The sequence below is a fragment of the Ahaetulla prasina genome, chromosome 8 (genome assembly GCF_028640845.1).
Source record: "Ahaetulla prasina isolate Xishuangbanna chromosome 8, ASM2864084v1, whole genome shotgun sequence".
NCBI classification, from domain to species: domain Eukaryota; kingdom Metazoa; phylum Chordata; class Lepidosauria; order Squamata; family Colubridae; genus Ahaetulla; species Ahaetulla prasina.
The window spans coordinates 8,579,357-8,607,078 of NC_080546.1; the positions used below are offsets into that span (position 1 = coordinate 8,579,357).

The 27,722-nt window shown below is 45.7% G+C and overlaps 1 protein-coding gene across 1 annotated transcript in view; it reads left to right on the plus strand.

Annotated features, from left to right (window-relative positions):
• ADAMTS3 (ADAM metallopeptidase with thrombospondin type 1 motif 3) overlaps positions 1-27,722 on the plus strand; it is a 176,757-nt gene that overhangs the window by 26,763 nt on the left and 122,272 nt on the right. Inside the window, exon 4 of the mRNA XM_058192902.1 lies at positions 27,018-27,174. Coding sequence (XP_058048885.1) covers positions 27,018-27,174 — 157 coding nt within the window. The remainder of the gene's footprint in view (positions 1-27,017; positions 27,175-27,722) is intronic.

Genomic DNA, 27,722 nt, shown 5'->3' on the forward strand with positions numbered 1-27,722 from the left:
GGCACTTTTGAGGTCTTTCTAAGAAAGAGGACGGAAGGAAGGAGAAAAGAAAGTGGAAGGAAGGAAGGAAGGAAGGAAGGAAGAAAGAAAGAGAAAGAAAGAAAGAAAGAAAGAGGGAGGGAGGGAGGAAAAAGGAGAGGAAGGAAGGACTACAGACCTGGCACTAGAGGCAGCTTCAGAGGATAATCCAGGGCTGGAAGGGACCTGGAGGTCATCTAGTCCAACCCTGCTCCAGCAGGACATGGTTACTGAGTTCCTGTCTTTCGATCCCCCAGTCACATAGCCACGCCCACCCAGCCACATGACCCCCACCCTCACCAAGTCACGCCCACAGAACCGGTAGGAAAGAAATTTAGATTTGACCACTGCTTGGAGGTCTTCTAGTCTAATCCCCCCTCCTGCTTAAGCAGAAAATCCTATAACAAGTCAGACATAATTCCTCGATTTGCAACCATTGGTTTAGTGACGGAAGTTACAACGGCGCTGAAAAAAAAGTGACTTATTTCCACTTTTCCCACGACCATTTGCAACGCCCCGTTGATACCTGCGATGTATTAATGACAGTTGCAACGTCCCGAGCTCACGTGATTACCAGTTGTAACGAGTTACCGACCAGACAAGTTGATGGAGGAAGCCGGATTCGCTTAAGAACTGCAGGATTCATTTAATAACTGCCCCGAGCTGCTTAATAACTTTGGGAGGGGGGGGGAAGGATGTAAAATGGGGCACAAGTCATTTTAACAACTGCCTTGTTTAGTGACAGAAATTTTGGGCTGAATTGTGGTCATAAATTGTATAGGTTGTCCTTGACTTGCCTTCCATTGAGGACCTGTATACTGCACGAATCAAGAAGAGGGCCGTGAAAATATTTGCAGATCCCTCGCATCCTGGACATAAACTGTTTCAACTCCTACCCTCAAAAGGACGCTACAGAGCACTGCACACCAGAACAACTAGACACAAGAACAGTTTTTTCCCAAAGGCCATCACTCTGCTAAACAAATAATTCCCTCAACACTGTCAGACTATTTACTGAATCTGCACTACTATTAATCGTTTCATAGTTCCCATCACCAATCTCTTTCCACTTATGACTGTATGACTATAACTTGTTGCTGGCAATCCTTATGATTTATATTGATATATTGATCATCAATTGTGTTGTAAATGTTGTACCTTGATGAACGTATCTTTTCTTTTATGTACACTGAGAGCATATGCACCAAGACAAATTCCTTGTGTGTCCAATCACACTTGGCCAATAAAATTCTATTCTATTCTATTCTATTCTAGACACAAGAACAGTTTTTTCCCAAAAGCCATCACTCTGCTAAACAAATAATCCCCTCAACACTGTCAGACTATTTACTGAATCTGCACTACTATTAATCGTTTCATAGTTCCCATCACCAATCTCTTTCCACTTATGACTGTATGACTATAACTTGTTGCTGGCAATCCTTATGATTTATATTGATATATTGATCATCAATTGTGTTGTAAATGTTGTACCTTGATGAACGTATCTTTTCTTTTATGTACACTGAGAGCATATGCACCAAGACAAATTCCTTGTGTGTCCAATCACACTTGGCCAATAAAATTCTATTCTATTCTATTCTATTCTATTGACTCATGACCACAATTTTTTTTTAAATCGAATTTTATTATTATTATTTTTATTAAATTTATACATATCGTGTGAATGGCGCGATGTTTTGAGTGCCATGCATTTCAAAACATACATCCTAATTATTACATTCCATTTTCCTTATTTCATATTATTTACTCCTACCTTTTACACAAAAATTTTAATTTTCATATAAATATTAGCTAGCATGCAATGTCTGAACCGATGTGCTTTAGCATCCGTATTATCTTCCCTTACAGTTTCAATAGTATAACCCTCAAAAAAAAAAAAAATTCGCCCATTTTTACAACATCCCTCTCCTTTCCTCTTCTTTCTCCTCCCTCTCTTCTCTACTCCCCTCTCCTTCTCTCTTCTTCCCTCCTTCCTTCTCCTCTCCTTCCCTCTCCTTCCCTTTCTCCTTCTCTCCTTCTCCTGTTCTGTCCTCCTTCGCCTCCATCCGAGTGATGGCTTAATTAGCCGGCACTATCAGCTCTGGCAGCAGAATAGCGAAGGTCTGCCAAGTTCTCTGATATCTCCCTCGACGCTGGTGAGTCACTTCAGCTCTTAGTTCATCAGTTGATTTGCCAGCTACTGTTGTGTCTTGCCCGCTCTCACCGCAGCCGGGATCTTCTTATCTGCTTCCGAACGCTGAGGAATGTCCTAGTATGCCTCCCGGCCCCAGCCCTGGCTCCATGCCCAGACAGGCTGAGGAGGAGGGGGCACCTCCCGGCCCCAGCCCTGGCTCCATGCCCAGGCAAACGGAGCAACTAGACCCCTCCCCCTCCCTCACAGCATGTGAGCCTGAGGGAGGTCAATTACCAACAGCTGCCGACTGGAGTGACCCTCGCTTCAGAAGAATTGATAGGCGGCGGCGTCAGAAGGAAGGGAGGGGCAGGCCTGGATAAGTGCTGAGTCATGGAGCCACACCCCATGGCCTATATAAAGGATCTGCTTTCTGGCAGTCTCTGAGTCAGGCAAAGTTGAACATATCTTGCTGAAGTCACTTTCTGGTCTCCTGCCTGCCTTGAGGACTTTGCTAGGACTTTGGCAGAGCTGCAGAGGCACACCTGATTCGGATTTCCCTGACCCGGCCGTCAGCGGAGGAGTGGGACACGACAGCTACGAAGAGACACAGCAGTGCTCACTGCCTTTATATCCTGTGGCATGTGGCTCCATGACTCAGCACTTCCTAGGCCTGCCCCACACCTGCTTCTGTTGTTCCCTCCTCTCCTGCTTACGAAACCTAGGATCCAACCAAGCCTGATTGCTATCAGCTGGGTCTAAAGGCATGGCCTGGGGGGAAAAGAGTCAGGGGACGGAGGCCTCGTTATCTCTTCTACCTGGCCTGCTTCTGGCTCCTGGAGCTGAGCCAGGGAAGCCGGTGCTCCCGAGGTAAGTCCTGACGGCCCTTCCCCCTCACTTTCCAAGTCACTTTCTGGCAGGAGGCCCGGCTCTGAGTCACTTTCTGGCAGGAGGCCTGGCTCGGGGGGCGCAGACACAACATCTCCTGTCCCCTCTCTATTTCAATTGAGGCCACCATTTCTGTGGCAAAGCGAAGACATTTGTCAAGTGAGTTTTGCCTAATTTTGCGACCTTTCTTGCCACGTGTGTTAAATGAATCATGGCAGTCGTTAAGTGAGCCCCACGGTTGTTAACTGAATCGGGCTTCCCCCACTGACTTTTGCTTGTCATAAGGTCACAAAAGGGGATCACAGGACCCCAGGATACGGCAACCGTCATAAATATGAGGCAGGTGCCAAGCGTCTAAATTTTGACCGCGTGACCATGGGGATGCTGCAATGGTCATAAGGGTGAAACACGGCGATCAATCACTTTTTTCAGTGCCGTTGTAACTTTGAATGAAAGTCACTAAATGAACTGTTGTAAGCCAAAGACTATCTGTAGACATTGAATTGTCAGAAAACACAGGCTGGGTTTTCTTCAGACTGCTGATCCACAAATTGTCACCGAGGTTAAAACAAAACAGATCCTTCGAGGATTTGTAAATGTGGCAGGCGAAGGAGAGGATTTATGGCAACGCCAGATGTGGCAGTGGCTTCCACACCTCTCCAACAAGAACTAGCAAATCTGTGTTTCTGAGATGCTGGTGGACTTTAATCCCATCAGATGCGATCTGTGTTGAGGCCACAACCTTGTGGACAGTCTAATGCCAAAAGAGATGGAGAAGAATAGATTTTTCCAGCTTTGTCGTACATCTATCAAAGGGATAGTCAACCTTTTTATACCTACCGCCCACTTTTGTATCTCTGTTAGTAGTAAAATTTTCTAGCTGCCCACCGGTTCCACAGTAATGCGCCGTGTATCGTCTGCGTGTGCCTCTCGCGCATCATGGATTGGGGTTGGGGGGGGGGCTACCGGCTCTGCTTGTCTGTTACAGCTGGGTGGTGTGTGTGGGGGAAATGCGCGAGCTATTCTGGGACGAGGCTCTTTTGTTTGCGGTCGCGCTACAGCGCCATTTAGTTTCACTTACGTCACGTGAACTAAACTTATGCGCAGGCGATACAAATAGTATATTTTCAGAAATTTAAATTATCACGGGGAATTTTATGAAAACCGAATGAAAATATTTTTAAATAATGCTATGAAATTTTTTTAAAAAGTCAATTAAATTCAAAAAAAGGAAAGGGCTTCAGTATCGGACGAAACCCCTACCACCCACCATGAAAGCTGGAACGCCCACTAGTGGGCGGTAGGGACCAGGTTGACTACCGCTGATCTATCAGATGAAAAACATTTCCTATGGCGCTGATGGTTCACTTGCATTGAAATGTTAGTACAGGTAGTCCTTGACTTACAACAGTTCATTTAGTGACTGTTTCAAAGTTACAATGGTGCTGAAATAAGTGATTTACGACCATTTTTCACACTTACGACTGTTGCAGCTTCCCCTCGGTGTCAAACGTACTTGGCAACAGACTCATATTTAAGATGATCGGAGTGTTCCAGGATCATGTGATCATCTTTTGCAATCAGGGGCTGCCACAAAGAGGAGGGAGTCAAGCTATCCTCCAAAGCACCTGAAGGCAGGACAAGAAACAATGGATAAAAACTAATCAAGGAGAGAAGCAACCTAGAACTAAGGAGAAATTTCCTGACAGTTCAAACAATTAATCAGTGGAACAACTTGCTTCCAGAAGTTGTGGGTATTCAAACACTGGAAGTTTTTAAGAAGAGGCTGGATAACCATTTGTCTGAAGTAGTGTAGGGTTTCCTGCCTGAGCAGGGGGTTGGACTAGAAGACCTCCAAGGTCCCTTCCAACTCTGTTATTCTATTCTAACCTTCTGACAGGCAAAGTCAATGGGAAAGCCAGATGCACTTAGCAAGTGTGACTAAGTTAGTGCGACTAATTTAACAACTGCAGTAATTCGCTTAATAACTTTGTGAATTCAGTAGTGAATTCACTTGCATGCAGTAATTCACTTAATAACTTTGTTGGGCAAGAAAGTTCATAAAATGGGACAAAAATCACTTAACAAATATTTCACTTAGCAACAGAATAAAGCAACAATTTGAGCTCAATTGTTGTCGTAAGTCGAGGACTAACGGCATCCCATTGCATTATGAAAAGTTTAGGATTCTACATCTTGAATTTTGGGGGATTTTTAATTTAAAAAAAAAAAAAAACCAGCAACCTGCATTTAACTACACATAAGTGTGATTCTCTGGTATAGAAACATTCAGTGTACATGCAAAGCAACATAATAATAACAACAGCAACAACAACAACAACAACATGGGAACATAAAGTGGAAAAAGTTATAGTAAATGAGAAGGTGAAGATCTTGTGGGACTTTCGAATACAGATGGATCGTCACTTGGAACACAACACGGCAGATATCACAGTTGTGGAAAACCGAAACGTACAATTTATTGACATTGCGGTACCGGGAGACACCAGAGTCAAACAAAAAGAACTGGAAAAAACCATGAAATATTGCGACCTGGCCATCGAAACTACACAGCTATGGATGAAACATGTAACAGTGATACCCATTGTCATTGGGGCACTTGGTACCATGTCCAAGAATTTTAAAAGATACATCAACAACTTGCAGCTTCCTGCAATAACACCAGCAGAACTGCAAAAAACTGCACTACTTGGAACATCGTACATCTTAAGAAGGTAATTGGTTGATACCTAGGACGCCGGCAGCAACCTGTACCAACCATTAGCACCAGTCAATGGTATTTGTGATGCATTTTTGAACTCAGTTGACTGAGTTTCATGGTTAATGAATAAAGTAAATAATAATAATAATAATGGAGAGTAAAAAAGATAATAAGGATAAATCATAATACTACATCCACAATATATGGGTCATTATTCATAGACATTAAGGGACACGGTGGCTCAGGGGCTAGGACGTTGAGCTTGTCGATCGAAAGGTCGGCAGCTTGGCGGTTCGAATCCCTAGTGCTGCCGTGTAACAGGGTGAGCTCCTGTTACTTGTCCCAGCTTCTGCCAACCTAGCAGTTTCGAAAGCACGTAAAAATGCAAGTAGAAAAAACAGGGACCACCTTTGGTGGGAAGGTAACAGCGTTCTGTGCGCCTTTGGCATTTAGTCATGCCGGCCACATGACCACGGAGACGTCTTCAGACAGCGCTGGCTCTTCGGCTTTGAAACGGAGATGAGCACCGCCCCCTAGAGTCGGCAATGACTAGCACATATGTGCAAGGGGAACCTTTACCGTTACCTTTATTCATAGACATTAGACAGCAGTGAGAGAGTTAGGTGTTCTGTAGAATGATAAACCAAGGAGAAAAAAAACTCTTTCTGTCCAATTGTTTTGGCATCCAAGAGGGAAGGAGTTGAATTAATTTTATGTCCAGGATGTGAGGGGTCTGCAGATATCTTCCCAGCCCTCTTTCTGACCCACACAACATACACGTCTTCTAGGGAAGGCAGGCTGTTGGCAATTGTGCTTTCTGCACCCTTCACTATCCGTCGGCGTCTGTTTGGCTACCGTACCATTACCAAACCAGAGTTGGTCCGAAACAAGCATATTTTAAGACACCAGCTGAGCAACACGGAACGTTTTTCTCTGCAACTCGGTCGCCCCACATCCAGCTGTGAAAAAAATAAAAAAATAAGCACAGGTGTCATGGCCGGCCATCACTTTCCCCCCTCCTCACCTTTAAAGCCGCCCAAAACTCCATCCCCTTCAACTACTACGGAATCAGAAAAACTATCCCCAACTTACTGCAGGTACGTTTTGAAGAGGGCCGTCAGAGGGGAAAGTAGTTCTTTTAGCTCCCCCTTTTCCTCTCTGTAAATCGGGCAGTGTTCAGGGTGGCTCTGAACCGTTTTTCATCTCGGGGGCTTTAAAAAAAAAGAGAGAGAGAGAGAGAGAGAGCCAGCGGCAGGTATGTTGTGACGTAGGTTTTTGCACAACCGTTGAACCGATCACACCTTAAGCCAACAGAGCGGGGAGAAAGGTAGCTGTGTCTCGCCGGCCCTCGAGGGCGTGTGTTTTTAGATTTAGGGCAGCAGCAGGTTTATAAAAGCCCGTTTTATGTCCACTCTTTGAGAAGTTCAAGGCCGGAGGGGCTGTCTCCAGAGAGGGCTGCCTGCCTCTGCACCTCTTACCTTGGACCCCCACCAATTTTCCCCACCTCCCTTCTGCCTGGTCTTTGTGTATTTCTCTTGGCAGGTCAACAAGAGCTGCTCTCCCCGAAGCAGCGTAGCCCTTCGACTGATGGAACACAGAAGTTTTCCCCCCTCCTTTTTCAGTGCAGCTATTTAGTAAGGTTCGAAGACATAGCGATAGCGATAGCACTTAGACGTATATACCCAGGGGTGGGCTTCAAAAATTTTAGCAAGGGGTGGCTAGTCGGCCTCCTGCACCATGGCAGGTTGGGGCCATTTTTGCCCTCCCTGGGCTCTGGAGGCTTTCCTTGAGCCTCGGAAGGGCAAAAACGGAGGCCCGAATTTGTGGTAGGCCCATTTTTTGCCCTCCCCGAGCCTCTGCGGCTGCCCTGCATTTACCTGCACCCAAAACAGGCCGCATGGGGACTCCTGACAGGCATGGGGTTGGCAGGGCGGGGCCAGCCAGGAGTGGGATTTGGGCGTTCTCCAAACTGCACAGAATCTTAGCTAGAGGTTCTCCCGAACCCCTGTGAACCTTGTATATACCGCTTCTCAGTGCTCTACAGCCCTCCTTCAGCTGTCAGCATATTTCCTTCAACGTTCTGGGTTCTCATTTTACCGACCCATTTTATAGACGGCTGTATATAAGTCTAAGTGCTATTGCTATTGCTATTACTCGTGTTTCTCCAAAAATAAGACCGGGTCTTTTTTTAGTTTTGAGCCCCAAAATAAGCACTAGAGTTTATTTTCAGGGGGTGTCTTATTTTTCCATCTAAGGGAGGCCCACTTTCTCTGCTTGTTTGTGGTGGGGCAGGAGCTGCGAAGGGCAACAGTGTCACCACCATATGGCAGAAGGGTGGAACTGCCCCACGTGCCCCACACCAGCCTACCTCAGAGCCCTCGCAGCCAGGCCATCTGAGCCCCGACACCTGCGTCTCCTCGTGGTCGTGGCACCAGCACACCGCTCGGCCTCCTGCTCCGTTGCGGTCGCAAGCAAGCAAAATTGGGCCAGCGGCCACATGGGTTCCTGTTGCACACGGCAGCAAGGCAGTGTCGGGGCATGGATCAGGGGTGAAATGCTCCTGGTTCGGACAGGATCACCCGATCTGGTAGCGATGGTGGCGGGTGGTTCAGAGAACCGGTAGCAAAAATCCCTGCCCTCCCCGCCCCAGCTGAGCCATGCGATCATCAGAGGTTTTTTTTTTTTAAACTTTTAAAAGCATTTTTTCTTCGCGCAGCTCAGCTGGGATCATCAGAACCCTTTTGAAACTTTTTTTTTTCCCTCTGGCAGCTGAGTTGCCTGATCATCACAGGCTTTTAAAAGCATTTTTTTTACAAGCTCTTTTACAACCTCAATGCTTTGAAAGGGTTCTGATGATGCCAGCTGAGCTGTGCGATCATAAGAGGCTTTTTTTTCTTTTAAAAGCATTTTTTAGGCCCAAGAAAAAATGCTTTTAAAAGTAAAAAAAAAAACCCTCTGATGATCACGTGGCTCAGCTGGGGCGGGGGGGGGCATGGATTTTTGCTACCAGTTCTCTGAACCACCAGCCACCATCGCTACCAGATCAGGTGATCAGGTAGAGCAGGTTTTTGCTTCCAATTTTGTGCAAAAGAAATTCTGGCAGCTGTAATTATATATAGTATGAAGCAGGGGTGAAATGTAAAATTTGTTACTTCCGGTTCTGTGGGCGTGGCTTGGTGGTGGTGGTGGGTAATGTGACTGGGTGGGCGTGGCCAACCTTTTTTTTTTACTTTTAAAAGAGCCTCTTCAGCCGAAGAGATTGTAGAAAAAATGCTTTGAAAGGATTCTGACGATCCCAGCTGAGCCACGCGATCATCAGAGGTTTTTTTTAAAAAACTTTTAAAAGCATTTTTTCTTCACGCAGCTCAGCTGGGATCATCAGAACCCTTTCAAAGCATTTTTTCTACAACCTCTTCAGCTGAAAAAAATGTTTTTAAAAGGTTCTGGCGATAAGGCAACTCAGCTGGGATCATCAGAACCCTTTTGAAACTTTTTTCACCTCTGGCAGCTGAGTTGCCTGATCATCACAGGCTTTTAAAAGCATTTTTTTTACAACCTCTTCGGCCGAAGAGGTGGTAGAAAAAATGCTTTGAAAGGGTTCTGATGATCCCAGCTGAGCTGCGCGATCATAAGAGGCTTTTTTTTCTTTTAAAAGCATTTTTTAGGCCCAAGAAAAAATTCTTTTAAAAGTAAAAAAAAAAACCCTCTGATGATCGCGTGGCTCAGCTGGGGCGGGGGGGGGGCATGGATTTTTGCTGCCAGTTCTCTGAACCACCAGCCACCGTCGCTAACAGATCAGGTGATCAGGTAGAGCAGGTTTTTGCTTCCAATTTTGTGCAAAAGAAATTCTGGCAGCTGTAATTATATGTAGTATGAAGCAGGGGTGAAATGTAAAATTTGTTACTACCGGTTCTGTGGGCGTGGCTTGGTGGTGGTGGTGGGTAATGTGACTGGGTGGGCGTGGCCAACTTTTTTTTTTCTTTTAAAAGAGCCTCTTCAGCCGAAGAGATTGTAGAAAAAATGCTTTGAAAGGATTCTGACGATCCCGGGTGAGCCGCGCGATCATCAGAGGCTTTTTTTTTAACTTTGAAAAGCATTTTTTCAGCCGAAGGAAAAAATGCTTTTAAAAGTAAAAAAAAACCTCTAATGATCATGCGGCTCAGCTGGGCATGTCGGGGGGAGAAGGGGAGGCAGGGATTTTTGCTACCAGTTCTCCGAATCACCTGCTACCATCTGTTGTGTCTGCGCCCCCCGAGCCGGGCCCCCTGCCAGAAAGTGACTTGGAAAGTGAGGGGGAAAGGCCATCAGGACTTACCTCTGGAGCACCGGCTTCCCTGGCTCAGCTCCAGGAGCCAGAGGCAGGCCAGGTGGGGGAGATAACGAGGCCTCCGTCCCCTGACTCTTTCCCCCCCAGGCCACGCCTCCAGTCTCGGCTGATGGCAATCAGGCCTGGCTGGACCCTAGGTTTCATAGGCAGGAGAGGTGGGAACAACAGAAGCAGGGGTGGGGCAGGCCTAGGAACTGCTGAGTCACGGAGCCACATCCCACAGGATATAAAAGCAGCAAGGGCTGCTATACCTCTTCCTAGCAAGTAAATCAACTGCTTAACTAGAGCTGAAATACTGTTTGTTCCTGGTTGACTCATCAAGAGAGATAACAGAGACACTTGGCAGACGCTCACTAGTTTGCTTCCAGAGCTGATAGTGCTGGCTAATTAAGTCATCGCTCGAACCGAGGCGAGGGGGACAGAACACCATCATTACCGGATTGGTTGATCCGGTCCGAACCCAGGAGCATTTCACCTCTGGTATGAGGTAGTAAATTTCTTTTCTAATCTTCTGTTTGATAATTCTGAATAAAAATAATTCAGGTTTCATGGCAATTCCCCCCCCCCCGTCATTTCCTCTATCCAATTTTGGATTTTTAACCAGTATGCTTTTGCTTTGGGAAAATGTATTTTATACTGTGATAAATCAATGGGACGGATTAACACGGATTTGCTGTGGCTCCCCGCACGTGACATTTTCCAGTTCTACGCAGGGGTGCTGTGAATTAAATCTCAGTCTTTTTATATGTTAAGCAGTGATGGGCCACCCAAATCCTGACACCAGATGGTAGTTCCAAGATGCTTACCCCTTGAAGTCCTCCGGAGTTGGGTGTGCTTTAAAAGATGCTCTGTGCTTAAGAGTTGCAAATTTCCAACAGATGCTTGACTTGAATTATGCTTTGGGGCAAAGTGGCATTTCTCCACACTTCAGTAAAATGAGATGAAGTCACTGATTTGCTGCGTTGGCATTCCTTCCAGAACTACCTTGGGCATGTAAAGTGAGAAACGGTCTTTGAAACAAAGCAATGCTCCCTGTAAGAGGACCCTTGCACCAAGTCCACATTGAGGACAGAGAGCCCCTCTGGAGGGGTCAAAGAGTCCATTTAATAATAATAATAACAATAATAATAGTAGTAATAATAATAATAATAATAATAATAATAATAATAATAATAATAATAATAATAATAATAATAATAATAATAATATTTTAATTTGTATACCGCCCTTCTCCCGAAGGACTCAGGGTGGTTTACAGCCAAGATAAAATACAGCAACTACACATACAATACTAAAAACAGACATTAAAAAACTTATTAAATTTGGCCCGATTTTAAAATACAATCAAACCCTATAAAATTAATAAAAATTTAAAACCCATAAAATCAGCTAAAAGATTTAAAAATTCAAGCCAGTCCTGCAAGATGGAATAGATAAGTCTTAAGTTCGCGGTGAAAGGTTCGAAGGTCAGGTAGTTGTCGAAGTCCAGGGGGAAGTTCGTTCCACAGGGTAGGAGGCCCCACAGAGAAGGCCCTTCCCCTAGGAGCCGCCAGTGGACATTGCTTGGCTGATGGCACCCTAAGGAGTCCCTCTCTGTGAGAACGCACAGGTCGCTGGGAGATACAAGATGGCAGTAGACGGTCCCGTAAGTATCCCGGTCCTAAGCCATGGAGCACTTTAAAGGTGGTAACCAATACCTTGAAGCGCACCCGGAAGACAACAGGCAGCCAGTGCAGTCTGCGCAGGATGGGTGTTACATGGGAGCTCCGAACCGTTCCCTCTATCACCCATGCAGCTGCATTCTGGACTAACTGGAGCCTCCGGGTGCTCTTCAAGGGGAGCCCCATGTAGAGAGCATTGCAGTAGTCCAAGCAAGAGGTAACAAGAGCATGAGTGCATAGGGCATCCCGGTCCAGGAAGGGGCGCAACTGGCGGATCAGGCGAACCTGATAAAAAGTTCTCCTGGAGACGGTCGTCAAGTGATCTTCAAAAGACAACCACCCATCCAGGAGAACGCCCAAGTTGCGCACCCTTTCCATTGGGGCAAATGACTCGCCCCCAATAGTCAGCCGCGGCCGGAAAGGACCCATTTGCCAACTTCCGGTGGGACCAGAAGTCCTGGTTTTTGCTCTCCCCAGGCTCCAGAGCCTTTCTAGGAACCTGGGGAGGGTGAAAACGGCCTTTCCCACCACCCCCAGAGTCCACCTGGAGGCCGAAAACAGCCCATTTTCAATGTCCAGTCCCACCGTAAGTTGGCAAATGGGCCATTTTTGGCCTCCGGAGGGCCTCTGGGGGGTGGGGAAGGCTGTTTTCGCCCTCCCCAGACTCCTAGAAAGGCTCTGGGGCCTGGGGAGAGAGAAAAACAGGCCCACCAGGCATCGTGTGCCAGAAACCAGGGGTGCGGGGGAAGATCACACGCACATGCGTGGGGGCAGGCCGCATAGAATTATGGGTGTGGGCACGCACGCATGTGACCCCCCCGCGCTCTCCCCCACTCCTGGCACACAATGGCAAAAAGGTTAGCCATCACTGACATAGAATAATAGATTTGGAAGGGACCTCGGAGGTCTTCTAGTCCAATCCTCTGCTCGAGCAGGCGATCCTATACCATTTTAGAACTAAGGAGAAATTTCCTGACAGTTAGAACAATTAATAAGTGGAACGATTTGCCTGTAGAAGTTGTGAATGCTCCAACACTGGAAATTTTAAAGAAAATGTTGGATAACCATCTGACTGAGATGATGTAGGGTTTCCTGCCTGGGCAGGGGGTTGGACTAGAAGGCCTCGGTTGTTATTATTATTATTATTATTATAAATAGTTGTCCAGTGATGGAGCACCCACAACTTCTGGAGGCAAGCCATTCCACTACTTGATTGTACTCATATTTCTCCTTAGTTCTAAATCGCTCCTCTCCTTGGTTAGTTTCCATCGGTTGTTTCTTGTTTTGCCTTTTTGGTGCTTTGGAAAATAGCTTGACTCCCCTCGTCTTTGCAGGAGCCCCGCAAATATTGGAACAGCGCTATCGTGTTTCCCCCCTACCCCCCACTCCTTCTTTTCATTAGATTAGACATATCCAGTTCCTGAAACTGTTCTCTGTCTATTTTAGCCTCCAGCTCCCTAATTATTTTTGTTGCTCTTCTCTGCCCTCTTTCCAGAGTTGATATTTCCAAGGTTTGGATTTATTGCTTTGAAGGTAGCTTTCTTAGAAGGTCAGAAAGTACAGCGGACTTCAAGTGCTTTGTTTTACCAGCCCTGGCTAAAAGCAGTAATACAAGCCTTCTCTCTTGCATGAGAAGCAATCACTTATTCCCCGCTCCAGAGTGGAAGAGAACTGGCTCTCTTCCCAACTGCCTTTTTACTGTGAAATTCATCAGACTGGATTCCTATTTCAGTGAAATAATCAATGCAGGCTATGACCTCTAAATGCGATTTTTTTCCCCCTCCTGCTGCACCAAACCGTCTGTTCTTCCAAGTTCTTGATTGTCAACCCTAGAAGAAGAAGCACAGCCAGATGAACCGATTCTTCTTTGTTTAATGACTTTATTGATTTACGAACTCATTCTACTTTCTTCCTTGCAAAGAGATTAGGAGACTAGAGGTTAAAACGTACGAAGAACGGTTGCAGGAACTGGGTCGGTCTAATCTAATGCAAAGAGGGACTAGAGGTGACATGACTGCAGTCTTCCAATATTTAAGGGGCTATCAGAAAGAAGAGGGGCACAGCCAGAGGTAGGCTTCACATACTTGTAACAACCGGTTCGCCCAGCACCAGAAATGTGAGCATGCGCCATCCGCACATGCGCGAGGCATCACAAAAATGGCAATTTGCTCGGGTGCGCCGTCCACACCTGCGTGCAACGTCAAACAACACGGCAATTCGCTTGGCTATCATGTGACTGGGTGGGCGTGGCCAAAAAAATAAATAATAAAAATAATAAACAAAGTATACAGAAAAATAAGAGGTACCAAAAACCAAGTTTCACACTTTACACACACACAACACAACACAACACAACTGACTCACACACAATGTAAAAGCAGCTGCACTTCACCCAAAAGGGCCCCTGCAATAAGCAGGAACCTCACAAAGCCACAAAAAGCTCAAAAACCAAGTTTCACACTTTATACACACACACACCACAACACAACAGACTCACACACACAAAATACTACATACAGCTTTGTGAGATTCTCTGTGTTTGTGTAGTTAGAGTGAAGCCCTATAGAAACACACCAAATCTCAGAAAGCTGCACAAATATGTTGTTATTTTATTTAAAGTTTTTAGATCGGGGTCTCCAACCTTATAACTTTAAAGTTTGTGGACTTCAACTCCCAGAGTTCCTCAGCCAGCAAAGCATTTGGCTGAGCAATGGATTCCAGGCAGATTTGTGGACTTCAACTCCCAGAGTTCCTGGGGAACTCCAATCAATTACATTAGCTGCAACTGATTCTGCCCTCCATACAACGTAACTGATTGGAGACGCCGAAGGAAAGCGAGCCCGAAAGGAGCTTGCTTAATTAAATTTTTTAAATGCTTTTAAAAGTTTTTAAAATGCTCCTCTGAGGATCCTTGCTCAGCCCCATGATCATCAGAGGGTTTTTTTTTTCTTTTAAAAGCCCCTTTTTGGGTGAAGAAAAGAGGCTTTTAAAAGTAAAAAACAAACAAAAAACCTCTGATGATTGGAGAACTGGTTTGGGGGCATGGCCAGCCAGCCATTACCACCCGTTCTCTGAACGCCAGCAGAGTTTTACTACCGGCTCTACAGAACCGGAGCGAACCGGGGGCAACCCACCACTGCTGCAAGGAGACTCCTGGGAGGGGAGGAGCGGGGTGGATGGGCCAGCCAGGGGTGGGATTTGGAGGTTCTCCGAACCGGCCATAATGTTAGCTACAGGTTCTCCCAAACCCGGGTGAACCCGTAGCAGCCCAGCCCTGGTCCCTTCTGAGATCTTTGCCACGCCCGTATTCCTTATCTGGGCTAATCTGCCTCTTATCTAACTATTCCCTTTGGCTGGAACTCTTTCCTCTGCCTCCCAAGGTTATTCTCACACACCAGTACATGGATTCTTCCTGTTTATGAACTCTGGAATCTTTATTTATTTTGTTTTATTTATTTGTCACAACAGTATATATTAGCATAAGCATGAAATAAGTATACTATATACTCTAGAAAGAGTGCAGAGAAGAGCAACAAAGATGATTAAGGGACTGGAGGCTAAAACATACAAAGAACGGTTGCAGGAACTGGGTATGCCTAGTTTAATAAAAAGAAGGACTAGGGGAGACATGATAGCAGTGTTCCAATATCTCAGGGGCTGCCCCAAAGAAGAGGGAGTCAAGCTATTCTCCAAAGCACCTGAGGGTAGAACAAGAAGCAATGGGTGGAAACTGATCAAGGAGAGCAGCAACTTAGAACTAAGGAGAAATTTCCTGACAGTGAGAACAATTAATCAGTGGAACGACTTGCCTGCAGAAGTTGTAAATGCTCCAACACTGGAAATTTTTAAGAAAATGTTGGATAGCCATTTGTCTGAAATGGTGTAGGGTTTCCTGCCTGGGCAGGGGGTTGGACTAGAAGATCTCCAAGGTCCCTTCCAACTCTGATATTATTATTATTATTATTATTATTATTATTATTATTATTATTATTATTATTATTATTATTATATAACGCATATATATAATTATGAGTGTGCAATAACTATATGAAATTGGACACTATCAAAGGGAACATTAGGACAGGAACGGTAGGCACGTTGGTGCTCTTATGGACCAACAATCTTCTTGCTGTCCAGCTGACGTTACAATTCAGCATGATTTTACCCGGGGTTGAAATATTCCGGTGTAAACAGGCATGAGAGTTGTTTTGGTGTAGCAGTTAAGGCTTCAGGCTAGAAACTGGGAGAGTGTGAGTTCTAGTCTTGCCTTAGGTGGAAAGCCAGCTGAGTGACTTTGAGCCAGTCACATCCTCTCAGGCCCTAGGAAGCGGGCAATGGCAAGCTACTTGTGACAAATCTTGTCAAGAAAACTGCTTGTCATTGAGACTAAACTGATTTTAAATCTAATAACAGCAGCAAGATTACTGATAGGACAGTATTGGAAGAAAAAAGAAGTACCTACAATAGGAGAATGGATATTGAAAGTTGCCAATTTGGCTGAGATGGCAAAAATCTCAGCCTTTTTGAAAGACAATACGCAAGAAAGATACTTAAATGAATGGAAAAAATGGATTGACTATATTCAAAACAGATATCAGACTAAGAGTTATCAGACTGCCTTTGAATGATTAGGATGTATTATTTTTGATTGTTCTGGGGGAGGTTAGGAATCGATGAGAATTGTAGGAGTATAATTGAGTTAGGAGGGAAATTTTTTTTAGCATATGTTTGTTTTATTTTTAACTACACCTTGTGTTTGTTCTGGGAAGTCGGGGGATGGAGGGTTGTGAAGGGAGGGGAGGGCTGGGGAGGGGAAACAGGGAGGGAAAAAACTTACAAAACTTTTTCAATTAAAAAAAAGGAAGAAAGAAAACTGCTTGTCCCAGCAGTGTCTGAGAATCGGGGAATTCAGTTGAACAGAAGCAAAAAATAAGTTAATATACAGGGATAGAATTGTGCTGTAAGTCCTGCTGAATTCAACCGTAGAGTAGATATAATTAGAATGGTACCATATCTCAAGGTGTTGGCGACAATCCTACGACAGAAGAGAGTATTTGCAGCTCAGGGTTGAACTGCAAAGTCCTAGGTGCTCCCTGAGCTTCCTTGTTTCCTTGCAGGTGTTTCATGACTAAATTAGGTAGCATCGGGAGTGCTGTGCGTTTTAGCACTGATGATGATACCTAGTGTGGTAATGAAATGTCTGCAAGAAAACAAGCAAGCTCAGAGAGCACCATGGACCCTACAGTCCTCCTCCCCTTCCTCCTCCTTCCTTTCCTCCTCCTCCTCCTCCTCCTCTTCTTCTGGCTCTGCCTTTGCCTCCTTCTCCATCTCGCGCTGATTATGTTACCTAATGTGGTAATGAATTTGTCTGCAAGAAAACCAAGTTCAGAGAGCACCAAGGACCCACAGCTGTCATTCTCCTCCTCCTCTTCCTCCTCTTCCTCCTCCTCCTCTTCCACCTCTTCTTCTTCTTTTCCTCCTCCTCTTCCTCAAACCCCTCTCCCTTCTAGTACCGATGGTATTACCTTGTTGGGTAATGAAATGCCTGCAAGAAAGCAACCAAGCTCAGAGAGCATCAAGGATCCCACAGTTTTCCTCCTCCTCCTCTTCTTCCTCCTCCTCCTCCTCCTCTTCCTCAAACCCCACTCCCTTCTAGTACTGATGATATTACCTTGTTGGGTAATGAAACATCTACAAGAAAGCAACCAAGCTCAGAGACTCCACAATAATCCTACTAAATAAACACAGGAAACAGCTTTGGACTGTGGTTCTGGAAGCGATCCAATCCCCCGAGTAATCCAATTGTATTCAGTGGGGCTTACAGGGACAACCATGAAAACGTCTTGTGACATCTTAATGAAGAAATTCATCCTAGCGTACATTTTTGGGCAATTAGGGATCCCTTATTTTTGCATGAGTTGTGAAACATGCCATTGCGAGACTAGAGAATGTCTAGACACACGTATTTCATAATACGATAAATAATAAATGAAAGCTGTCAGAAACATCTTGTAGCGATACCAAAAGAAGAAAGTCCAGGCCAGGATAATTACCTAGCGATAGCAGACTTTCACAAAACACTGTGAACGTGAACATACACACAAAAAAGCCTGTGAATAATAATAAGTGATGTACGCATGTAGTGGAACAGATAACGTTTTAGAGCCCTAAGAATTCAAATGCCCTGGGAATTTGATATTTTCCCCATTGTTTCTTCTGTGCCAACAAAAGTGCGTATAGTCAAAGCTATGGTTTTCCCAGTTGCAATGGATGGCTATGAAGGTTGGACCACAAGAAAGGCTGAGCGCCAAAGAATTGAGGCCTTTGAACTCTGGTGCTGGAGAAGACTCCTGCGAGTCCCTTGGACTACAAGGCGATCCAACCTGTCAGTCCTAGAGGAGATCAACCCTGACTGCTCTTTAGAAGGCCAGATCCTGAAGATGAAACTGAAATATTTTGGCCACCTAATGAGAAAGAAGGACTCCCTGGAGAAGAGCCGAATGCTGGGAACGATGGAGGGCAAAAGAAGAAGGGGACGACAGAGAACGAGGTGGCTGGATGGAGTCACTGAAGCAGTCGGCGTGAGCTTAAATGGACTCCAGAGGATGGTAGAGGACAGGAAGGCTTGGAGGAACGTTGTCCATGGGGTCGCGATGAGTCAGACACGACTTTGCAACTAACAACAACAACAAATGTCCTTACTTGGATTCAGAGGTTGGACTTCTTATTTCTGGGGGAAATATATATTATCAGATTCCTAGGGGGGTCATGGCTGGCTCTATAGGCAAAAGGGGAAATGCAAATCCTAGGTGTTGGTCTGAGCTAATCTTATTAACTTTTGGCTTGCCTAATTGCTTATCTGGAGTTTCTGTCTGACCCAGTCTTTCTGAATGGATTAGCAAATCTGCATTTCTAAAAGTTGGCCTCCTCGGTTTCTGTAATGAAATGCCTGCAAGAAAGCAACCAAGCTCAGAGAGCATCAAGGATCCCACAGTTTTCCTCCTCCTCCTCCTCTTCCTCCTCCTCTTCCTCAAACCCCTCTCCTTCTAGTACCGATGGTATTACCTAATGTGGTAATGAAATGCCTGCAAGAAAACCAAGTTCAGAGAGCACCAAGGACCCACAGCTGTCATTCTCCTCCTCCTCCTCTTCCTCCTCCTCTTCCTCCTCCTCCTCTTCCTCCTCCTCCTCCTCCTCAAACCCCTCTCCTTCTAGTACCGATGGTATTACCTTGTTGGGTAATGAAATGCCTGCAAGAAAGCAACCAAGCTCAGAGAGCATCAAGGATCCCACAGTTTTCCTCCTCCTCCTCTTCCTCCTCCTCCTCCTCCTCCTCCTCCTCCTCCTCAAACCCTACTCCCTTCTAGTACTGATGATATTACCTTGTTGGGTAATGAAACATCTACAAGAAAGCAACCAAGCTCAGAGACTCCACAATAATCCTACTAAATAAACACAGGAAACAGCTTTGGACTGTGGTTCTGGAAGCGATCCAATCCCCCGAGTAATCCAATTGTATTCAGTGGGGCTTACAGGGACAACCATGAAAACGTCTTGTGACATCTTAATGAAGAAATTCATCCTAGCGTACATTTTTGGGCAATTAGGGATCCCTTATTTTTGCATGAGTTGTGAAACATGCCATTGCGAGACTAGAGAATGTCTAGACACACATATTTCATAATACGATAAATAATAAATGAAAGCTGTCAGAAACATCTTGTAGCGATACCAAAAGAAGAAAGTCCAGGCCAGGATAATTACCTAGAGATAGCAGACTTTCACAAAACACTGTGAATGTGAACATACACACAAAAAAGCCTGTGAATAATAATAAGTGATGTACGCATCTAGTGGAACAGATAACGCTTTAGAGCCCTAAGAATTCAAATGCCCTGGGAATTTGATATTTTCCCCATTGTTTCTTCTGTGCCAACAAAAGTGCGTATAGTCAAAGCTATGGTTTTCCCAGTTGCAATGGATGGCTGTGAAGGTTGGACCACAAGAAAGGCTGAGCGCCAAAGAATTGAGGCCTTTGAACTCTGGTGCTGGAGAAGACTCCTGTGAGTCCCTTGGACTACAAGGCGATCCAACCTGTCAGTCCTAGAGGAGATCAACTCTGACTGCTCTTTAGAAGGCCAGATCCTGAAGATGAAACTGAAATATTTTGGCCACCTAATGAGAAAGAAGGACTCACTGGAGAAGAGCCGAATGCTGGGAACGATGGAGGGCAAAAGAAGAAGGGGACAACAGAGAACGAGGTGGCTGGATGGAGTCACTGGAGCAGTCGGCGTGAGCTTAAATGGATTCCAGAGGATGGTAGAGGACAGGAAGGCTTGGAGGAACGTTGTCCATGGGGTCGCGATGAGTCGGACACGACTTTGCAACTAACAACAACAACAAATGTCCTTACTTGGATTCAGAGGTTGGACTTCTTATTTCTGGGGGAAATATATATTATCAGATTCCTAGGGTGTCATAGCTGGCTCTATAAGCAAAAGAGGAAATGCAAATCTTAGGTGTTGATCTGAGCTAATCTTATTAACTTTTGGCTTGCCTAATTGCTTATCTGGAGTTTCTGTCTGACCCAGTCTTTCTGAATGGATTAGCAAATCTGCATTTCTAAAAGTTGGCCTCCTCGGTTTCTGCTTGGGAGCAAGGAGACGGGGGCTGGTTTCTGCCTCCCTTAAAATTTTTTGTCCATTTCTCTTTTAGGGAAATGTTGTATCCAGCTTTTTTTTTTTAATATCCCCCAAAATATTTCATTCTTCTAGGGTTGGGGGAGGGCTCCGCACAATTTATATTTATTGGTCAATAAGAGGTCTGGTATGCAGCAAGTAAGGATTCTAGTTGTATCCCCTCTGTTTTTAACAAAACAAAAAAACAATTGAAATTGTTCCTTTATTTATTACTTGGATATCATTAAAAAAATGCTGAGCAAATACTCGCTAGTGAAAAAATACTCTTCGGTAGAAATCGCTGGCTTGCCGCCCCGCCTGATGGAATCCCAGTTTTAGATACACATGGTTGTTTTTCCAATTTATGGGAAGCCTCGCTTTTGCAAATTCACAGTCCCACGTAACGCAAAACGTGTGGAATCCATAACTCCAGTTAAGACTGTTGTTCACCAGTGGTGGGATCCTATTGGCTTAACAACCGGTTCGGTGATTGTGTGCTTCGCTACCCGCCCGTGCTCAATTGAATGAAAAAAATCACCTTCCATGTTAGTGCTAGGGAATTAAAACAGCTGAGGCAAGGCAATCCACTCTGCCGCGCTAATCAGCTGCAAAGATATAGGTAAGTAAAGCGCAGGGCTGGGCGGGCCCAGCTGATCGTCGAAGGGAACTGTTTCACTCCCAGCGGATCGTTGGAGGGAACTTTTTCACTCCCAGCTGATTGTTGGAGGGAACTATTTCACTCCCAGCTGATTGTTGGAGGGAACTGTTTCACTCCCAGCTGATTGTCAGAGCTACCGGTTCTCCTGAACTGATCCGAACCTGTAGAATCCCACCCTTGCTGTTCACCCCAGTCCAATGTTACGGTGTGGGTACAGTTAGCTCTCGACTTACAAAAGTTCATTTAGTGACCATTCAAAGTTACGACGGCACTGAAAAAAAATGACCATTTTCAACACTTACAACCTTTGCCACATCCCCAGGATGTGTTGTGACTTGTCCTCCCTCCTCTCCTCAGCCGGGCCCCTCCCGTCTCCAACCGGGCCTTTTATCAGACTCCGAGTCTGATAATGAAGATAAACGGCCTGTCATGCCTCCAGCCCCCGGCCCTGGCCCCATGCCCGGAGAGTATTCCAGGAGTGAAAGGACAAGCCCGATAAACCTCACTCATACAGCGTGTGTTCCTTTGGCTCAGCCTTCAGAGCAGGAAGCCAGCCAGGTGCTGGAATTACTCGGGCCTACTCCCTCTGACCCCTCCCTTTCCCAGAAGCTGACAGCAGATCCAGCTGAAGACAATTCAGAGTGGCAGGACCCTTGCTTCCGGAGATCTGAGAGGCGACACCAGCAGAAGAAGGGGTGGGGCAGGCCTGGATAAATGCTGAGTCATGGAGCCACACCCCACAGCCTATATAAAGGACCTGCTTTTGGCATTCCAACCTTGAGTCAAGCAAAGTCTTATCTAGTTTGCTGATATCGGACTCTATCGCTGAAGTCACAACTTGGACTCCTGCCTGCCCTGATAAACCTTGAAGGAACTTGGCAAGCTGCAAAGACTTCGTTGCCAAGTTTGTTACAGACTTCCTTGACTCGTTCGTCGGAATGGGAGTGGGACACGACAGGATGCTAACGCCTACCTTATTATAAGAACAAAAGTTTTTATTTCAGTGAAATATCTTTTGAATGCCTATAATGCAGGGGAGGATGAAGCAGTGGAGATGTGAGCGATAAATCAACTGAAAACTGCTTTAACCCCACTCTGTGGTTGAAAATGGATTTAAAGTCCTTGTTCCATTGGAGTTGTAATAAGAATGGCATCTCCTAAAATTAATAGAATAGAATAGAATAGAATTTTATTTGCCAAGTGTGATTGGACACACAAGGAATTTGTCTTGGTGCATATGCTCTCAGTGTACATAAAAGAAAAGATACGTTCATCAAGGTACAACATTTACAACACAATTGATGATCAATATATCAATATAAATCATAAGGATTGCCAGCAACAAGTTATAGTCATACAGTCATAAGTGGAAAGAGATTGGTGATGGGAACTATGAAACGATTAATAGTAGTGCAGATTCAGTAAATAGTCTGACAGTGTTGAGGGAATTATTTGTTTAGTAGAGTGATGGCCTTCGGGAAAAAACTGTTCTTGTGTCTAGTTGTTCTGGTGTGCAGTGCTCTATAGCGTCGTTTTGAGGGTAGGAGTTGAAACAGTTTATGTCCAGGATGCGAGGGATCTGCAAATATTTTCACGGCCCTCTTCTTGATTCGTGCAGTATACAGGTCCTCAATGGAAGGCAAGTTGGTAGCAATTATTTTTTCTGCAGTTCTAATTATCCTCTGAAGTCTGTGTTTTTCTTGTTGGGTTGCAGAAGGGAGGTGTCTTTAGCCGAACAACTTTTGCAGCCTCTAATAAATCCACATAATGCAGATAAATAAAGATGTCAGAGCTGTGTGTGATATTTACCCCATCCTTGTTGCCAGATTCCACATTTCCTGACTTGTAGAGGCAAATCCCGTCCATTCGTCATTTTTATTTTATCTCTAATATTTCTTTAGCTTGCATGAAACATTCCTAGCCAATTTTAGATTTCAGCAGACACATTCTCAGAATAGCTACCGTAACAAATACAAGGGCAGCATCCTCAAAGCAACCCAGTAAGGGCAGGTGGAGAAAAAGTAATAAACCAAGGATAAACCACACTTAAAATCTGGGTTGCAGCTACACACTGTAGCCACTGAAACGGGTTTGGATCTGAAAACCCAGTCCTGCTTTACTTTAGACTAGCCAAACCCAAATCCTGCAACCGTTCTCTGTATGTTTTAGTCTCCAGGCCTTTAATCATCTTAGTTGCTCTTCTTTGCACTTTTTTCCCCAAGTCTTAACATCTTTGTTTTTGTAATGCGATGACCACAACGTGGTGTCATGTAATGTAGTGATCTTTGCTAGCAGTGTTATATGGCAATTGTGTCTGTCTCTTGTATGTTTGTGCGTATATATATGTTTTCTGAGGTTTTCGCGGGTGTTTGTATGTAGGTCTTTGGTTATTCGGGTTTTCTCCCGCATAAAATTGGAAGTGTCTTGGCGACGTTTCGACGAAGTCTCATTCGTCATCTTCAGGCTTCAGCTTCGTGCTTCTGGGAGCAATGTGTGATTGCAATTGTTTCTTCCTTTTTAACTGCTAGACTAGCAGTTTAACTCACAAGTGTCGCCAAGACACTTCCAATTTTACGCGGGAGAAAACCCGAATAACCAAAGACCTACATATATATATATTTGTTTTTGTAGGTTTTCACGGGTATAGGTATGTAGGTCTTGGCATATTCGGATCTTTTCCTGCGTAAGGTTGAGAGTATCTTGGCGATGTTTTGACGAGGTCTCACTCATCATCTTCAGGCTGGTGCTTTCGGCTTCGTGCTTGTGTGAGCAAAACGTGGTCAGAGCTGCTGTCTCTCTATAAATACTGGTGGGGAGGTGGGGAGTGTTGCTGTGAGCGGGTTGCATGCAACCACACAGCCAACCAACCCACTCCCCACCAGTATTTATAGAGAGATGGCACCTCCGACCACGCTTTGCTCGCACAAGCACGAAGCCAATAGTACCAGCCTGAAGATGATGAGTGAGACCTCGTCGAAACATCGCCAAGATACTCTCAACCTTCAACGTATATACAGAGTATACCCATACAATGAAATTCACATAACACCCAGAGACCAAGCCCAACACACATGACAATCCCTAGACACACCCCCATCCACCAAAAATTCCCCACCCCTAAAACCCCCAAGCATCCACACCACTGGTAGGTTGCTACCGTATCTCCCCGGTTCGGGAGAGCAGGTAGCGGAGATGTTGAAGTGACAGCGAACCGGTTCGTTCGACCGTCATTTGGGCCCTCCCACCTGGCGCTACGCTATACCTACCTTTATTCCTCCATTTTTAGCCCAGCTGAAAGGCGTGGCAGAGCAGCTTGCAATGCCTCAGTTGTTCAACCAGTCTGTTCGCTTGCACGAAGCGCAAGTTTGGCATGCGTACGAGTGAAGCAAGCATGCATGTGCCGATCGCGCGCAAAGCACATGCATGAAGCAAACCGGTGGTAACACCGGTTAGAACCCACCACTGATCCAGGCAGCAGACCAAGATATTCCATATTGATGAAAGCACCAGGAATAGCTTTAATTTGGTTCCAACTGGCCCTCTGGCCCTGTCACAAGATTGCATGTTGTTGTTGGTGGGTTGTTTTGTTTTGTTTTTAGAAAGAAAATGCAATTCCCAGGCAGTCTTTAGTGCCAAAACCCCTTTTTTTGCAGAATTGATCTGCTTTTCAGATTGGTCAGGGAACCTTTTCATGGAAGCTTATTGAGAACTTGATTCTCTTTGCCGTCTTTTGACATTCTTTTCTATCTTCCTTCTGCGAATAATCAAGCAGCTGCCAAGGAAACCAGAGCCTCCTCAAAACCGCACAACGCTTTTCTCCTACGATTGCTGGCTTACGTGCGCTTCGGAAAAATACTTCATAGGTAGTCCTCGACCCATGACCACAATTGAGCCCAAAATGTCTGCTGCTAAGCGAGACATTTGATTAAAAGTGTTCCTTTACGGTTTTTTAATACCCCGTGTTTCCCCGAAAACAAGACCGGGTCTTATTTTCTTTTGGGTCCCAAAATAAGCACTAGGGCTTATTTTTGGTGTGTGTGTGTATTCCCCTCATGTACGGAAGGCCTACTTTTTATGGGTCCTCACGGCGGGGCAGGGGGCCACATGGCATACCAGCGGCACCTCAAGGCAGGGGTGGGATGGAGCTGCCCCAAGTGCCCTGTACCGTCTTACCTCAGGGGCCCTGCAGCCAGGCCACCCATGCCCCAACATGGGCACAGCACCAGTAGCCCCGTCCAGCAGGAGCCCACGTGGCCACCATCCCACTTCTACTTGCTCACGGCTGCAACAGAGCAGGAGGCCGAGCAACGCAACAGTGCCGCAGTCACAAAGCGAGGCAGGTGGAGCTTCCCCACGCGCCCCGCAATAGCTTACCTCAGGACCCCCTCAGCCAGGCCATCCATGTCCCAACACCTGCCTTACCTCAGGGCCACAGCACACCGCGCGATCACCTGCTCCTTTGCAGCCATGAATAAGCACTAGAAGTGAACCGATGGCCACGTGGGGTCCTGCTACACATGGCTGCCGGTGCTGCCGCCATGAGGTAGGTGTTGGGGCATGGATGGCGTGGCTGCAGGAGCCCCGAGCTAAGCCGGGGTGGGGCGCTGGGGCAGCTCCACTACCACCTCGCCTCACCTCATGGCTGCGCCGCTGCGAGTAACCAGATGGAATGGGTAGCTGTCCGATTGCACAGGCTCTTAAGCAGGGCTTATTTTGGGGTTAAGGCAGGGGTGAAATCCAGCAGGTTCTGGAGAACCGATCGTGGAAATTTTGAGCAGTTTGGAGAACCGGCAAATACCACCTCTGACTGGCCCCAGAGTGGGGTGGGAATGGAGATTTTGCAATATCCTTCTGCCAGGAGTGAAGAGGAAACAGGGATTTTGCAGTATCCTTCTCCTACCACGCCCACCAAGCCACATCCACAGAATCGGTAGTAAAAAAAATTGGATTTCATTACTGGGGTAGGGCTTATATTAGGCACACATGTAGAAATCATGGTAGGGCTTATTTTCAGGATAGGTCTTATTTTCAGGGAAACAGGGTATATTACTTACATCGGTTTTGTCGTGTCCCCCTCCCCCTCCGACGACCGGGTCAAGGAAGACCTTATCAAACGTGGCAACGAAGCCTCTGCAGCTTGCCAAGTTCCTTCGAGGTTTTTCAGGGCAGGCAGGAGTCCAAGTTGTGACTTCAGCGATATCAGCAAACTAGATGAGACTTTGCTTGACTCAAGGTTGGAATGCCAAAAGCAGGTTCTTTATATAGGCTGTGGGGTGTGGCTCTATGACTCAGCATTTATCCAGGCCTGCCCCTCCCTTCCTTCTGCTGGCATCGCCTCTCAGATCTCCGGAAGCGAGGATCCTCCCACTTTGAATTGTCTTCTGCTGTTTGGGAAAGGGAGGGGTCAGAAGGAGTAGGCCCGAGCAATTCCAATCCCTGGCTGGCTTCCTCTGACAGCTGAGCCAAAGGAACACACGCCCTATGAGTGAGGTTTCTCGGGCTTATTTGTTCACTGCTGGAATCCTCTCCGGGCATGGGGCCAGGGCCGGGGGCTGGAGGCATGACAGGCCATTCATCTTCATTATCAGACTCGGAGTCTGATAACAGGCCCGGTTGGAGACAGGAGGGGCCGGCTGAGGAGAGGAGGGAGGACGAGTCACAATAGGTTTGCTCTTTCATGATGGCAGTGGTTTATTTATTTTTAATGTTTTTTAATGTTTTTAACTTCTTTTTAATGTTTATACATTGTATTTTAATGTTTATACATTGTATTTTTACTAGGCTGTACACCGCCCTGAGTCCTTCGGGAGAAGGGCGGTATAAAAAATTGAAATAAATAAATAAATAAATTTTTACAAATCAACAGGCTGGATTCTTTACCTGTTTAAGCCCTCTTCCTTTTATTCTTCTCCCCCCCTCTCTCTAACCTAGGCTGGCATGATCAAAGTTGGTGAAGAAGAATTTTTCATTGAGCCGCTGGAGAAAGGCCAACAAATGGAAGAAGAGAGAGGACGTCTTCACATGGTTTATAGGAGGTCAGCAATAGCACAGAGTTCATCCGATATTCTTCCTGATTTCCAAAGTAAAGGTATAGCTTCTGTCTACGGACCCTTCATTTACCATCTCTTTTGTTCCTTTCTTCAAGGTTTATTCCCTACAGGTAGTCCTCGACTTACGACCATTCGTTTAGTGACCATTCAAACTTACGACAACAGCCCTTGAAAATGTGACTGAGGACCCCTCTGTTGCACTTAAGGCCGTTGCCGCTTCCTCGGTGTTCACGTGACTGAAATTCAGATGCTTGGCAACTGACTCATATTTATGACGGTCGCCGTCTCCTGGAGTCATGTCATTTGCCTTTGGCGACCTTCCGACAAGCAAATGTCAACGGGGACGCCAGATTCGCTGAGCAACCGTGTTCCTAGCTGAACCACTGCAGCAATTCGCTTAACAAACTGCAACGGAGGGCAAAATTTATTGAAGGTCTGTCTGATTTAGCGACGGAAATTTTGGGCTCAATTGTGGATGTACGTTGAGGACTACCAGCGTCACTTTTCTTTGTTGGAAAAAGATGCCTGATTCAGTTAGTTGCTCAGTACTTCTAGAGCAGGGATCTCCAACCTTGGTCCCTTTAAG